This window comes from Xiphophorus couchianus, chromosome 16, assembly GCF_001444195.1.
Source record: "Xiphophorus couchianus chromosome 16, X_couchianus-1.0, whole genome shotgun sequence".
Classification (NCBI taxonomy): Eukaryota; Metazoa; Chordata; class Actinopteri; order Cyprinodontiformes; family Poeciliidae; genus Xiphophorus; species Xiphophorus couchianus.
The window spans coordinates 2,729,144-2,744,767 of NC_040243.1; the positions used below are offsets into that span (position 1 = coordinate 2,729,144).

Sequence of the window (15,624 nt, forward strand, 5' to 3'; positions counted from 1 at the left end):
TTAAGCACCTTTTGCTTCCTATTAATAATCGATTAATTTAAAAAATAATCAAAAGCTAAGCCCTGCATTGTGCTGATGTTAAGTGAAAAGGTTGAGCTTTTCATATGTTGTTGGAAATATATTTTTTTAGCTTTCCTACAAATGATCAACATTAAAGGAATGCTATTATTGTATTCTAGGCAATAAAATTTTCATTTTCTTATTTAAAAAAGAATTCTAATTGCTTATTTGCATCTTTCAATGTATTTGTAATATTGTATAACATGCTTAAATTAAAAATCTGTAAAATTTGCCAATAGTACTAATTGATTAATACTATTAATCAATAACTAAAATAGCTGCTGTTGCAGCCCTAGTCTGAAGTTAAATCACACTGTAAAAAATGTGTCTTTAATTTTGTTCTCTAATTTATGACATGTTTTACAGTGCAGGCCACTGCACTGTAAAACTCTTGTTTAGGACATTTAACATTGCCTAAATTATTTCTAATTTAAGTAACAAATAGTAATAAGAGAAGAAACGCTGAAAAAGTAAAACTAAACATTAAATATCTAAAAATAAAAAACTGCCAAGAAAGATCTAAAATCTCTTTTTCAAGAGGAACCAGACAAGAACAGCAGAACCATTTACAAATATCAACATTTACATATGAAAATATGACAAACTTCTAATAAAAAAAGAAAAGTAAAATGAATGCATGCTCTGAGTTGTGTTAACTCCGCCTCCTTCAGTCTGATTGTACCCACAACCTGAACCCATGATGCCTGTTCCTGTGTGATTGGTGGAGCTGGTTGGAGTCCTCAGCCTGTCAGACGGTACTGAGGGAAGTAAAGCCCTGGAGGGAGATGAGGAGGATTAGAGCAGATTACTGAGCAGTTTATAACAGCAGACAAGGGAAAGAAGAAAGCACAACCAGTTAGGAGATAAATCCTGACCAACTGGGTAAACTGGTCCAAACCGATGCAGTGAACTGGGACAAGCCTCTCAGAACAGACTCTAGGAGGAAGGAACCGCTGTGAGCTGGTCTGGGGTCAGCAGGCAGCGTGGATGGACGGGTTCCAGGCGTACGGAGCAGGGAAGGCCGGCGGCGCCTTCGATCCCCTGACCTTCATCAGGCAGCCTCAGACTGTCATCAGGATCCTCTGCTGGGTGAGGCTCACGATGGTTTGGTTTGGTTCCCAGGTTTACTGAGCAGCTAGTCCTGGGATTTCATTGGTCAGGTATGGGAGGTCAAGCTCTGATTGGTCGGTTTGCATCAACGTTCAAACTAAAGCTAAGAGTTTCTGAACATCTGTAAACAAGTGTGGACTGCAGAACATCAGCGGATGGATGGATGGATGGATGGATGGATGGATGGATGGATGGATGGATGGATTGATTCTAAGACCAACTAGTTATCTCTTTCAGATAAATAACCTTCTAATTTTAATTTTGCTGGTTGATAATTTGTCCCAGAATTTATTGTAATAAACAATAATATTGTTGTTTTGAGACCATTTTCAAGTAATATAATGGTAACAATGATAATAACACTTTACCTAATAAGATATTTACCTAATAATCTGTTCATACCAGATTTAACAATCACTGCTAATTGGAGTAAAAACAGGGAAATATCAGGATGGATTAATAACTTAAATTATGTCTTTTTGTGAAATGTAAATATTTAAGAGTCTTTAAATTATAGAAAAATTAATTTAAAAACCTAGATTAACAAATTGAAAAAACATATTTTTTATGGTTGAGTTGAGTTTACTGAACATATAGTGTGATAAAAAACACACAGTTATACACAAATAAACTAAAATCAAACAAGAAAAAGAGAACAACACTAAAGTATATTTACACGTTCAACCTTCTAGTAGGTAGAAGTATAAACTTATTACTCTCATCCCTCTTGCAGCAGCAGCATCATCCAGTAAACTACTATTCATGTTAACTTGAAAATAAAATTATTTAATATTTCCTATATCCATATTTATGGTGAAATGCATCCATATTTACAGTAATTTTTAACATGTTGTAATTGTTTTTATATCAATATATCATATTGCAATAATAAGATGTTTTTCATGTTTCCTCTTGTATTTTGCTAGTTTTGGTACCAGTTCTGGTTGTGTAAATTACCTCTGCAGAACCAGCAGGATTGGATGATTGTTGTGGTTCTGCAGAGCTGACTGCAGGTCCGTTCTCTGGTTCTGTTAGCTGGTCAGTTTCCTGCAGCCTCAGTGTGACTCAGTCATGAGACCAGCTTTAACATTCCTGAGGCTCAGCACAAGACTTTTAGAACAAAAGCTCGTTGTCTCAGACTCTCTGGTTCGATGGACCAGACCGGTTCTGGTAACCACCAGACGCAGCAGAACTTTGATCGGATGCTGGAATATTTGGATAAACTGGTTCTTTGAGAAGGATTCAGGTTGGAAACTACCAATCAGATCATTGATGAAGAATGATCTGATTTTGTTGAAAAGATGGAGTCATGTGACTCTGAGCGCTACATTTAGAGAAAACATGACTGAGGTCACATGATCACATCAGGAGTCTGGAAATATAACAGGAGAAGAAGAAGCTCTGTTGTCTTTCTGCTAATGTTAAGACTTTATTCTTGTAATATTAGGACTTTATATTTGTATTAAAAAGTAACATCTCTTAGGCTACATTCACAGACGAATTTGACCCAATTCAAATCTTTTCAGTCCCCCAAAAATCTGATTTGTGCCATTTCCAGATGTGGAACCAAATTGAAAGCATATCCGATTGTTTTCAAAGTGTCTGCAGTCAGAACGATCTTGTTGCACTTAATCCAACTTTTACATCATTGATGTGAGACAAGCATCATAATTCTGCACCAGCCAGAATGAATCTAAACAATGGCTGAAAAAAATTAGAATTACGAAATTATTTTTAAAAAATCCCACCACTCTTACATCTGACTCCACATCCAAACAGACTTCTCTACAGAAGCTGCAGTTGATGCTCCATTAAAGGTGGTTGCTGTTAGTTGTGTTTCTTTTTCTTATCTTCCTTTGTCCTGTTATGATTTTGTGAAGATACTGTCAGCTCTCACTGCTGAATAAACTTTAAAATGGATCCATGCACAGCAGATCCACTTTTATTTCCGTAAACAATGCGCTGCTGTGTGCCGTTAATGTTATTCTGTGAATGTTGGTTGCTTCAGTCTGATTGTCTGGTTGCTGTTGCGTTTGATTAGTAGAATGAACGACCACATTAAAAAATCATCTGCCTTCTCCCAGTGCTCCCAGTACTAACTACAGAAACACACCAGTCAGTCAGAAACAGCCAATCAGAGCCAGGAGGAGGGTCTTAGCGCTGTCAATCACTCTCACTCTGTCCTATGGTCTTTGCTATGCTACAGCTAGTTCACCATAATACATCCTGCCATGAATGCTATTGCTAGTTAGTTATCTAGCCGTTTTCATGATAGTTAGCATTAGCTAGTTAGCTAGCAGATGCTATCTAACTAGCCATTTCCATTCATCCAGAAAACCGTTTTGGTTTTCCTGGAATGTTAAGTTGTTTCTCTGCCATTTGTACATTTACCAGCATTGATTGGCAGCACTAAGACCCGCCCCCTTGTTCTAATTGGTTGTTTCTGACCGGAGTGGTGCATTTCTTCAGATGGCAATAGTGGTTCGAGGAGGTCTTTTCACGGATTATTTGTTTTATAAAAGTTACATATTGCAGCTTTAAGGAAAAATCGACATTAAGGTTCTCTAGCCTTGCTGCCATCAGACCACCGTAGACCAGAGGTTTCAATCCCCAGCCATTTTCCTCTACACCTGAATCAAATAAATTCCTCCTCAGCAGACCCTGAGGAGGTAAGTCGTCCATTTAATTTGGGAGTTCTGGTTCTGGAATGGTACCGTACCAAACCGCCTCCTCCCTTCCCGCAGCTCTTCTCCATCGTGATCCTGGGATGTGTCGCCAACGAAGGTTACGTCAACCGTCCTGATGAGGTGGAGGAGTACTGCATCTTCAACCGCAACCAGAACGCCTGTAACTACGCCATTGCCATGGGAACGCTGGGTTTCCTCTGCAGCGCCGGTTTCCTGGCGCTGGATGTTTATTTCCCTCAGATAAGCGGGGTGAAGGACAGGAAGAAGGCCGTCATGTTGGACATTGGGGTGTCGGGTGAGACTCCACCTGGCCGGTTTTAGAGCCTGAATGCCTCTGTGTTCATTTCTAAATGCATCATGCGTGTTTTCCCGCAGCTTTCTGGTCTCTCATCTGGTTTGTGGGTTTCTGCTTCCTGGCCAACCAGTGGCAGTTTTCCAATCCTGAAGACAACCCTTTGAACGAAGGCGCCGACGCCGCCAGGGCTACCATCATCTTCTGCTTCTTCTCCATCTTCACCTGGGTACGTAGCAGAACAGTCTGTCTGCCGCCACCTGCTGGTCAGATAGTGGTAATACTAGCTCCACCATGCCGGTACCAGCTAACTATTACGATCCATTACTGTGGTTCTGTCCGTTCATTAATGTGTGGGTGATAATCAACATCAAGTATCTGCAGGACCGTCTGAGTCTTCAGCTTTATTCATGTTTTCATTCATGAATTGATTATTTAGATCAAATGTTTGAACTGATTCTTTTCCTTTTCCTTGTTTTCTTGTTTGTTATCATGTTGCCTTTTGTTTGGTTTTTTCGTCTGATGTTTCTGATGACGTCCTGTCGATATGATGTTGTTCCATGTTACTTTTCTCTATTCTGTGTTGCTCTCCCATGTGTTGGTGTCATTGGCTCTTCATATTGTTGCTCTTTGTTGATGTTCCATGTTATTTTTCTGTTTTTGATTTTCTTTCGTTTTGTGCTGCTAATCTGTGTTTTATCTGTCTGTGTTGCTGTTCCATCTTCTATGTTGTTCTATGACTTGTGTTACTTTATGTTACGTGTTTCTTGGTGTTACCTGTTGCTTTATGTTGCTATGTTTTGTTCTCGCGTCGTTCCATGTTCCTTGTTCTATGTTTCTTTTTTCGTGCTTCTTGCTGTTTTGTGTTTCTTGGTGTTGTGTGTTGTTTTATGTTCCTTTACTTTGTTCTCATGCTGTTTCTTGTTGCACTTTGCTTCTCTTTGCTTGTCGTTGTTTCTTGTTGCTACATGTATTTTCCTGTTCCGTGTTGTTTCTTGTTGTTTTGTTGATCTGCATTGTTTCTTGGTATTACGTGATGTTTTATGTTGCTACGTTTTGTTTTCACGTTCTTCCATGCGGTTTCTTGTTCCATGTTTCTCGTTGCTACATGTTTCGTGTTGTTTCTTGTCGTTCTTCCATGTGCCTGCAGGGAGGCGTCACGTTAATGTCGTTGGAGCGTCTGAAGAGAGTCTCGTACGAAGAAGAATACAATAAACTCTTCACGCCTCCTCTCTCTTGAAACAAAGCCTCACCGTTCTTTCTCTCAGCCAATCACGGCCAAGCATCCTCCCCCGTTCAGTTCCTCAACTCAGTCTGAACTCTGATTGGTCGGTTTAAATTTCTGTCACACACAGTGCCTTACTGTTGCCGTGGTAACAGAATGATGAGGTGTGGACTCCGAATGTAAAGCAGGATGCTGAGTTTAACTGCAGACTGTCGCCCCCTGCTGGCCTTTAAAACAATGCATGTTAATAAATAGTTAGACCTGAGGTTTGAACTACGCAGCAGGAACTTCATGGTGACAGAGACAGGTAAGCTCAGCTTCATCAACCTGTCTCGGTCACCATGGCAACTAATGTTGGAAGCAGGTTCAGACCTTCACCATCTGTAAAATGTTGCTGATATGATTCTGTCATGTAAGTTCTGTTGTGAAATAATGATTAAACCGCTGAACAGTTGAAGCTTTTTCCTGCTGTCTGCGACACTTGTTACTCATTTTAAGGTTTTATTTTCCAACCACCGCTAGGTGTCACTGTTTTACCATCATTTTACCTGAGTTTGTTCTTCCTCCTGCTGCTCTGTGCCATCAGGACCTCATCCATCCAGCTTCTAGAGGTCCTTTTATTAATTAGTTAATCACAATAACGGCATTTTATTCGAAAGCCATATATTTTGACGACATGAGCAACAATTTTAATTCAAAACTCATTACTTCTGCTAAATGATTGAATAAATAGACATCTGAGCTCAATAGTAAAGATATTTATCCATTATTCAGGTTCTTCAACTACTAGATTGGAGCAAAGTTCAGCTTCCCAGTGTTTCAGGAGCTCCTGATCATTTATAGAGCTTCTTTAGAAATGTCTAGAAAGTCTGTGCTGCTACTACATGTTTAGCATTAAGATGCTTGAATAGCTTCGTTGATAGGCTAGCACCTCTTAGCACAACTTGAACACAACAATAGTCTTTTCCAGCGACCCATCAGATTGTTTTTTGAAGCAAAAATTAAGCCACAGTGGGCCAAGAGAAGCGGTTTTATCTTCCATTTCTGTTGTTCGTGGATGTCGCTTTCTGCATCAGATTTACCGGCGGACCGGTAAAACAAAAAATCTGAGGAATTGAGTTAAAAACATTAACGATTTAAAATCTATGCAATTAATTGATAAAATATAACACGTTAATGGCTCAGCCTTAATTTTCTCCTCTACTTTTAGTGGTTATTAAAACGTTCCTTTCATTTCAAATCATCTTTTACTATTTTCACTCTAAACTCTTTACCTCTATGGCAGCGGTTCCTCTCATTTTTTGATTTTTTTTCATGCTGTCATTGTTATTGCATCGCATACATCATCTGTGTTAAAACACTCGTGTCGTATTTGTTGCTGGTATGAAGATGTTTCATGATCCACATGACCTAAATTATAAACCCTGCTTCTGGTTCCACTCATGACCTTCCTCCTGGGGCCAACAGGAAGTGCTGCCATGTTCTGATCAGCTGTGAGAGTAAGCCACACCTGTAACATGTTGTCTGTGACATGCTAACAGCGTCTGTGTTGCTTTTAACCTTATTAATTTGCTTCATGTTTTTCTGATATGTTTCAGGTCTTCATGAAAGGGGCTGCATTATGTAAATGTGACCTTTTTTGAGCTTTACATGATGTTATAATGCTATTCCCTCATCAAAAATATATCTGGAGTGTTGCCTTCATTCTTTGATGTATGTTTGATAAATCATTTAATCTCCATGACAACCATTCAGCTGTGCAAAACGCCTGGCTGGACTTAGCCCCGCCTTCAAGGCTCATCTCCTCCTCAGGGCTGCAGTTTCCAAGAGCTTCCGTCTCACAGAGCAGCCTTCTCCTAATCAGCTCCTCCAGACTAGCCAGGAGCAATTAGCAAACACCTGGTAGAACCGTGCATCTGCTGAGCTCCTTATAGGAGTCACTTCTCAGAGCAACGCTGGTAAAAACGTTGTTGAAGAGTTAACAAAAAAGCCATGTTGTGATGAGTTACAGAAAGAACAGGACTTTTTAAAGAGACAGAGGCCCAATTTTAAGGAGTTAAATTACAAAGCCAAATTTCTTTTAAGACATATTTGATATATACAACATTTTTGACAACTGAATTTAATGGTTACTTGACTGCCGTAAAATGGCACAAAATGCCTGTAAAATACATAATGCTGCCCCTTTAATGTCCTTTTATGCCTTTTTAAATGTTCTTCCTAACATGTTAACATCCTTCACCTCCTGCATGCTCAGACATGTGAGCATGCTACATGTTCATGCTATGATGTTTTGGTCATAATATTACTCCTTTTTAATGTTCAATCATTTTATTCTGTCCTAGCATGTATTACATGTTAGCATGTTTTCTTAACAGTAAAACATGCTAACATGTTGTAAAAAAAGAGGATAATTTAACGTTAACTTTGGACAAAACGTTTGGCTCTTTCCTCTTTAATTTTCCCGGGATCCTCAGCGAGTGGCGGCGTGCTCTAAAGTGAAAACAACAACAAAGCGCGTTGACGTCACAGATCACAGAGTTTAATCTCATACAAAGCAATCAACAACAAAGCTGCAGAGGAACAGAGATATGCATTTTTCTCATAAAATAAAGACAGACAAGGGGAGACAAACAAACACAAAACAAAGACAGACAAAAAGGCAAAGACTCGTCTTTGGAGAGAGCCCATGCAAAAAGCAAAAAAATAGTGGCCGCTCTCTGGATTTTTAGCGTTGACACGAAATTTTATACTGAGTGGGTGTTTCTTCAATTTAATATATTCAATTAAGGCGTTCCGTTCTTCGACCAATTAGAAACTCCCGTAGGGACTCAGAGAAACTTAAGAACCTCCCTGATTTACGGCAAAGATTGGAGGGCCGTCTGGTTTTTGTCTAAGCAAAAGGGCGGACCACTTAGTGCTAATCCCTGTCTGGTACGGGCGGATCCCTGGCGCCGAAAGGTCCTGAGATGAGATTTCGCAGATACCTCTGAAGTCTCTTCCCCCAAACTCCCGTACTTCTGCCCCATCGGAATGCTAATTTTATGGCTCTGTGTGACAGCGGGAGGCCCCATCCCGCATCTCAGACAAAACCTGTTCCAAATAAGAGTATTGAATATAACTTTTACACATGCTGTAAGATTAACTGTATTAAGCACTAAAAATAATCATTTTTCCTTAACAATGTCTAACTGTTAGCATGTGACAGTAAAACATGCTGTGTCTTGTGTTGTTTCTCAAATGTTCATTACTAATTACGGACATGCTATTAACATTTTCAGACCTTTTAACAATCTGTCTGTTTTTCTGACATGTTTTCTTTCCGTGTTTCCTCTGAGTTGTTCATACCTGACCCCGTGTCGCTCTGTGTCTGCAGGCGCTCCAGTCTCTGCTGGCCGTCCTCAGGTTCAAACAGGGAGCAGACACCGCCATCTTCAACCAGGACTACGTTGATCCAGAGCTACAGGAGCAGGTGGAGGCTCCGCCCACATACTAGTAAAGCCCCGCCCACATTCTGATGTAGAGGCGGGGCTTACATTTTGGAGGGAATTAATGTGAAATTCAGGAAATGTAGTCCTGATGCGTTTAGGAACGAGACATAAACTGTTTAGTTTGACGATGTCACTCAGCTTGAAGGCGTGGCTTCTGTCTCCACAGCCAATCAAAACCCAGAACAGTTAAAGTTCTGGTCTTTAAGTTTGTTCTTATAAAAGTGTAAATCTGCAGGTATTTTACACCACATGTGGCCGTGTGAGATCAATAAACAATGGACATTATTGACCTCTTAGGTGGAAAATGTTAGTTTTCTTTTAGAAAATTAGGGTTTTGTTTTGCTTTGAAGAACCTTGAAATAATAATGTGTTGAAATGTTTGGAGCATCTTCTTTGTATAACCGAATTGCTGTGAGGCACAGCGCCTCCTGCTGGTCAGTGACTCCTTTGTATCTTATGGTGCTGTATTCTGTTAAAATAAACTGCTGTTAAATTATGAGGTGTGTGTGTCAGTCTTACAAGTGCTCAGTGTGTGGTCGGTACAGTAAAGCAGATTTATTGTTTACTCATCGTTTCCCTGAACGTGCTGCGACCTGCAGGGTTAAGAGGAGGAATGCTGGATCTGCACCTATTTATGGACTTATTATTCTGTGACTCAGAGTCAGACTATAAATTGACCCAGTTAAAGCCTCCAGGCTACAAAACTGAGTAAGATTTTAAAAAATACTCTCATTGTTCCGTATTTGAGTCATTGTGTGGACGTTTGGGGCAATACATACAAAACAAACATAAGAAAACAGAATACTATCAAATGTCATATTAGGAACATACAAATCCAATATTTTTGAAATTCAAAATTGTACAATTTACTGTATATTCAAAGTAAGAAAACATAAACTTCCTCAATATACAAGAACAACCAAAAGGAGTTTTTGCAGATGAGTCTGTGGGTAGATTTATGGAATAGATTAAATGATGAGGACAAATGTGAATCAGTTTAAAGAACTGTAACTTATATCCAATAACGAGCTTATTGGATATTATGTTGTATAGGATGGGTGTCTCAAATAACAAAAATGCTATTATTGATTTTAATATGTAAATAATTGTACATACAATGATGAAAATGTAAGACGGAAGCATCATTTAATGTGGGAGGATTTTAACGGTTTTATGTAAATGTGTATGACAGAAGCAGGAAATCAAATTGTGTAAAATTGCATGTCACTTGGAATGACATTTAGTCTTATAATTTTTTTCAGTTTTTTCTTTTTCTTGCCTGTTTGAAATAAATAAAGACATGGGAATTAAATGTAAACTTTGACCTGACTCGACTGCAGGAAACAGCGTTGGGGTTCAGAGGTCGTGCATTTCTGAAACTCTGTATTCGTGTTAAGTGAGGACCAGCACAAAGTTTCAATCAGTTACGCTGCGTTCACACAGAAGGCAAAAGCGACCTAAATAAAAAAATTTTTTCCACGTATGTGACCTATAATTGACTTTTAAAAAAAACTGATTTGTGCCACTTTGATGCGCGGAAATAAATCAGAATTTAACTCTTTACAAACCATCTGCAGTCTGAAGGATCATGCCATGTTTTATAGCCAGAGATAATAAATCTGATAAACAACGACTCATAATTCTTATTTTAGCTTATTTTAGAAGTTGCAGCCAATGCTCCACAAAAGGCCGTTGCTGTTAATGTCTTTTTCTAAGCTTCTTTTGTCAACTTCAATTGCTCAACAACTTTAACTTTGATTCGCAGATGGCAGCTTGCGTTATTCCGTAAACACTGCGCTGCTGTGTCTGGGTCGCTTTGGGTATTTAGCACAAAAGTCTCATTCCAGTTGTATTTAATTAGTAGTTTGAACAAAAGAATTATTGGATTTCAGCAAAAAAATCAGATCTGATATTAACGTAGCATTGGTGTTGATCAGAAGGAGAAGATGGTGGCCATTGAGGATTCTTTGTGGCAATGGCAGATTCAGCAACCATAGCTAAGGTTTATTGTTTAATTTATCATCTATATAAAGCAAGCTGAGGTTTCCGTCAGGTTTGCACCTCATTGTGTTCTTCATCCTGTTCCAAACCTTTAAATAAGAGCTAGCGGGTAGCAGAGGGAGCTACTGCAGGTCAGCAGCAGTTATGAACCCTCCATCTGAGTTCAGGTTATTTATTTGACAAACATACCTGCAGTAGGTGAGGATGTCTGTCAGCTGCATGATTCACCTGATCTCCTTGATGGGCTCTAGGCTGAACTTGATGACTCAGCAGGAAAGGTTTTCCTAAAAGCAGTAGGAATGTGAGTGAGTCGCTGCCGACGCAGACTGTTTACATTCTGGTTGTTTGTTGTTTTACTAATGAAAAAAGACAGAAGACATTATTAGACACATGAAATGGGGATAACATTTAATTTTCCTGTAACTCATCGATTCAAGATTTGATTTTGATTCTAATTTCTCTTCATGTTCAGTTCCGGCTTTCTCCCATTGAACTGGATTGTCTCCAGTAGAATTTTTAACCTAACCAATCAGCAAACAGAAGGAAAATTTGTGTATGATTACGTTTTTCTGCACTTTTTTCAGCAAAGACAAGTGAACAAAACCAGTCCGTGTTGGTCATACTTCCAAACACTGAATTGACATGAACGGCCATCTTGTTTGGCTCGGCATTTCTCTCTTCACAATGCAGAATGGCTGTTTACAACGCAGGCAATTTCTGGTAAGTTTCATAGCGTCGAACTGGTGCATTACGTTATATATTAAGGACCACTTATTCTTAAACATGGGGAACTATGTAGTTTTTTACCTTTTCTTCTTTTGCTCTTTCCTTTGGTTTATTATTTTGTTTGTATTTCCTTCTAATACATGTAAAGCACTTTGAATTGCCTTGCTGAAAATGTGTTAGATAAATAAAATTACCTTACCGACCACGACCAAACGTCAGCGACTGGGTAGAATTCAACAGAGTTTAAACAATTATTTCTCAATAGCTGAGACTCTCTGCATGAAACGACGTGTAGAACAAGGAGTTGGTTTTTACCAGGCTAAAGGATGGTTGTTATGATAGTAAAGTTAAAATTTCTGGGACACGTCAGAGCCTTTGAAGTATCGCATTAAAAAATGTTAATGTAAATGGCAAAATTTTAATAAACATACATTTTTCAAAAGAATTTTTATGTTTGCTTGAGGTGGTTTTTGGGGTTTGCAAAAAAGAATTAAACATAAAAAAGGGAGATGGAAACACATTTGCAGAGTAGCAAATGTTCCCATTTGTAATAATGAACAATCCCATCTGACCTAAATGCATCTTGCTATGCAAGGGCTGACAGAAAGAGGGCAGCCTTCCTCACCCAGAGAGTCTTGCAGATTCCAGATTGCTTCAATTTGATGTTCCCTGATTTCAAAACTTTAGCTGCTGCTTGTAGTTCCCGTCTCCAGCTCAATTACAAAACCCAGAGACCTTTTATAACACATCCAGGTAATCCATGTCCATGTTCATAACTTAAGTTGAGATACATGTATCTGTTTGATTTGTGATTACATCAAAGTCGGTCCTCGAGGGCCGTTGTCCTGCATGTTTTAGTTCTCTCCCTGATTTAACACAACCGGCTCCAATGATGGCTCATTAGAAGGCATAAGAAGAACATTGACCTGCTGAAAAGGTTGTTACTACCAGAGTCTAAAACATGTAGGATGCCTGAAAGTAGATTTTGACGTCACAGACTCTGGGTGGGACGTCTCTCATCCACTGCTGGGTTTTTGCCTTACCAGAGGCATGAAGCTCAGAAAAACGTCTACATCGTACTGCATGTTTTTTCACAGCTATCCGTAATGTCAACATCTGATGAAGCTACACTTTTCGTGGCCTGATTGATTTGTTTCAAACCACTGGAAGTAAATGCGCCTAATTCGCATTTTATTTTTCTGTGAGATTTTAAAACATTTGCATCACAACTGGATGGAAATGCTAGGAAGATTGAATCTGAATCAGAAAGATGAAAAATTTCTCATAACTTTCCAAACCCGCCTACATTAACACATCAATGATAAACGCACGGTGGACACATTATCATTATTATTATTATTATTATTATTATTATTATGTAGCTTCAGTGAAACCTGGATTAGGGTTTGTTTACATATATGAAATAGATTAATCCTTATGTGATTTCTCCTCTTTTCTAGGTGTGGCAAAATTTTCATAGTGCCGAAGAAATTGTATCTAGCACGACAGTCAGAAACACGTCATATCTGGGTTCTGGTTGGTTAGTGGTCGACCACATTCCCGCTCCGTGATCGTTAATATAAATACGCCTGCGCTTCAATGATGTGGCAGTGGTGTTAATAAACCTCAGTGTTTCCCAGTGAACCACATTACCTCAACGGGCCAGACGGTTTAAACAAAGATGGTACTGCTGGATCTGAGCGCCGTTGGTCAGAACATTCTGACTAATAGGCTGGAAACATTGGTGGGAATTTCTGCTGTTGAGTTAAACTGAATCTTATCAGGCAGATAGGGACTCGTTTGTGGCATCTGAAAATCAAAACTGTGTCCAAAGATCACATGTGGGGTTCCTCAAGGCTTAGTGCTCGGCCCACTTTCACTCAATATCAACAGGTTCCCTCTCAGCTCTCCTCCAGAGGGTATGAGCTCGTTTACCGATGCAAACGAGATGGCTGTTAATGTTAATTCAACATCTGGAGGCGTGGCCAACGGGACTGAACCGGTTTGTTCACTTCTTCTGCTGCCATTACTAAAACTACAAGCAGATTGCAAATCTAAAAACAGAGAGCATCGCTCACAACTTCTCCTTCTGTTTGCTGATTGGAATCTGCACCACACGGAGGGTGATTGACAGCGCTAAGACCCGCCTCCTGGCTCTGATTGGTGGGAGAAAACAGAGATCGACATTTTCACAGATCATCTGCCTCATGAGATGGCGATAGTTTGAATAAAATATGTAAAAACATCTTTTCTTATCAAAGTTATACTGTAAAAAGAATGATGTGTAAAATTTTACTATCTATGGTAAATTTTTACCATTTATGTTAAATTTTTACTGTACATGTACGGTTCTGGTACCGTATAAATACGGTAAAAGTCTGGCAACCACAGCTGCTGGTATTTTACCATTTGAGAGATATTTTTAGTTTTACAGTGTACATACTGCAGCTGTAATCAAAAATTTATCACATTATTAATTAATCTGCAGTTTAAATGCCGTATCAGGCCTGATTTTTTTTAACTGTTTGGTTTTCACAGTAAAACAGAAACCGATTTTCTTTTCTTTTTTGATGCTTTATTAAACAACTGAACAATTATGAAAGGTACAAATATAAACTTTTCTATCATAATGATGTAAAAAAATATTATTTTTGCAAACAATAAATAAATAAATTAATTAACTTAAATAAATAATGGGACATAAAATATTTGAAAAATATGTAAACAGAAATCAGTGAGGAAGGTTGGACTGCACGGTCTCTAGTGGGCTCTGGTCCAGTTGAGGCAGCCGTGGTGTTTGTGCAGCGCCAGCTTCAGAACCTGGAGCAGATCGCTCCTCAGAATCTCCCAACCGCAAGCAGAACCGTCCTGCAGGAGACGCAGAAACCTTTTAGATTTACAGTTCCAGAAAAATAACCCAAACTACGTAACGTAACTACAGAATGCTGCTCCAGAACCATCAGTTTCAGTACCACCTGCCCAGAGCTGGGACTAACTAGTTACATTTACTCAATTACATTTACTTGAGTAACCTTTGTGAAAAAATGCACTTTTAGGAGTATTTTTACTACGCTGTACCTTTTACTTTGGTAAGTTTATTTTGAAGTATCTCTATTCTTACTTGAGTAAAATTGAAAAATAAACATATTTCAACCAAAAGTTCACCAGACACACACCTGCTGTTTTTGTTAAAGTTTCCTAAGTTTCTTTTATTCAAAGAAACTGATTTGGAAATATTTTCTTTTGCTTCATTTTATTATTCGTTGTTATTTATATGAATTATTTTCATTTTCATCCGTAAAATAGAAACATTTCCTCTTAACTTTACATTTTGGTCAGTCTGATGGTGTAATTTTTAGATATTAAATGGTTGTGAATTTGATCAGTTACTCAGGACTTGTGTCGACTTTTTACCAAATACTTTTTAAATCTAGTGTAATTTCTTGGATGGATCCTTTTTACTTTTACTTGAGTAAAAATATTTTGAAGTATTGCTACTCTGACTTGAGTATAATTTTTGGATACTCTGCATCTGGCCCAATGCCAATCAGGTTAATGCTAATGCTAATTCCAGAATAACATCTTTTATCAGTTTCAGAACCAGCTACTTTAGTTCTATCTGTTCTGAATCCTACCTCAGTTAAAGTTTGACCCGTTATGAACTCTAGAAACTAGATGTTTGCTTACCTGCTGCTCAACAACAGCCGTGACGTTTCGGAAAAATGGCGACAAAACCGCCGAAGCCTCCGTGGTGTTCAGCTGCAGATAGAAAACCCAATTACTTATGAGTGAAACTGAATCCCAGATCTGGTTTACTTGGGTCCAGTCTGCACTAGCTCTGATACTCACACACTGATTTTCCTCCACCAGACGGTCCTGCAGGTTCTGGTAGTCTTCCAGCTTCTGCTGGGACCATGTGAGTCCACCGTCCCCTTCAGGTACATCATACTCCGTGAAAATAAGATTCGCCTCTCGCAGACACTCGTACACTACCAGCGATGACCAGCGGCACTGCAGAGAACCAATCACGGT

General features: G+C 38.9%; 1 protein-coding gene across 2 annotated transcripts; it reads left to right on the forward strand.

Moving 5' to 3' along the window:
- Window positions 1–773: 773 nt before the first annotated feature.
- On the forward strand, window positions 774–9,361 carry syngr1a (synaptogyrin 1a). Of its 2 annotated transcripts, none has more exons than XM_028042735.1 (4): window positions 774–1,149; window positions 3,915–4,152; window positions 4,233–4,378; window positions 8,751–9,361. In XM_028042735.1, exons 1-4 carry the CDS (start codon window positions 1,048–1,050, stop codon window positions 8,868–8,870), a joined length of 606 nt encoding a protein of 201 aa, XP_027898536.1. In that variant the 5' UTR covers window positions 774–1,047; the 3' UTR covers window positions 8,871–9,361. The 2 variants fall into 2 exon arrangements, with proteins under 2 accessions (XP_027898536.1, XP_027898535.1); XM_028042734.1 differs by lacking the exon at window positions 8,751–9,361 and adding an exon at window positions 5,300–5,836 and having other exon boundaries at window positions 786–1,149.
- Window positions 9,362–15,624: the final 6,263 nt, after the last annotated feature.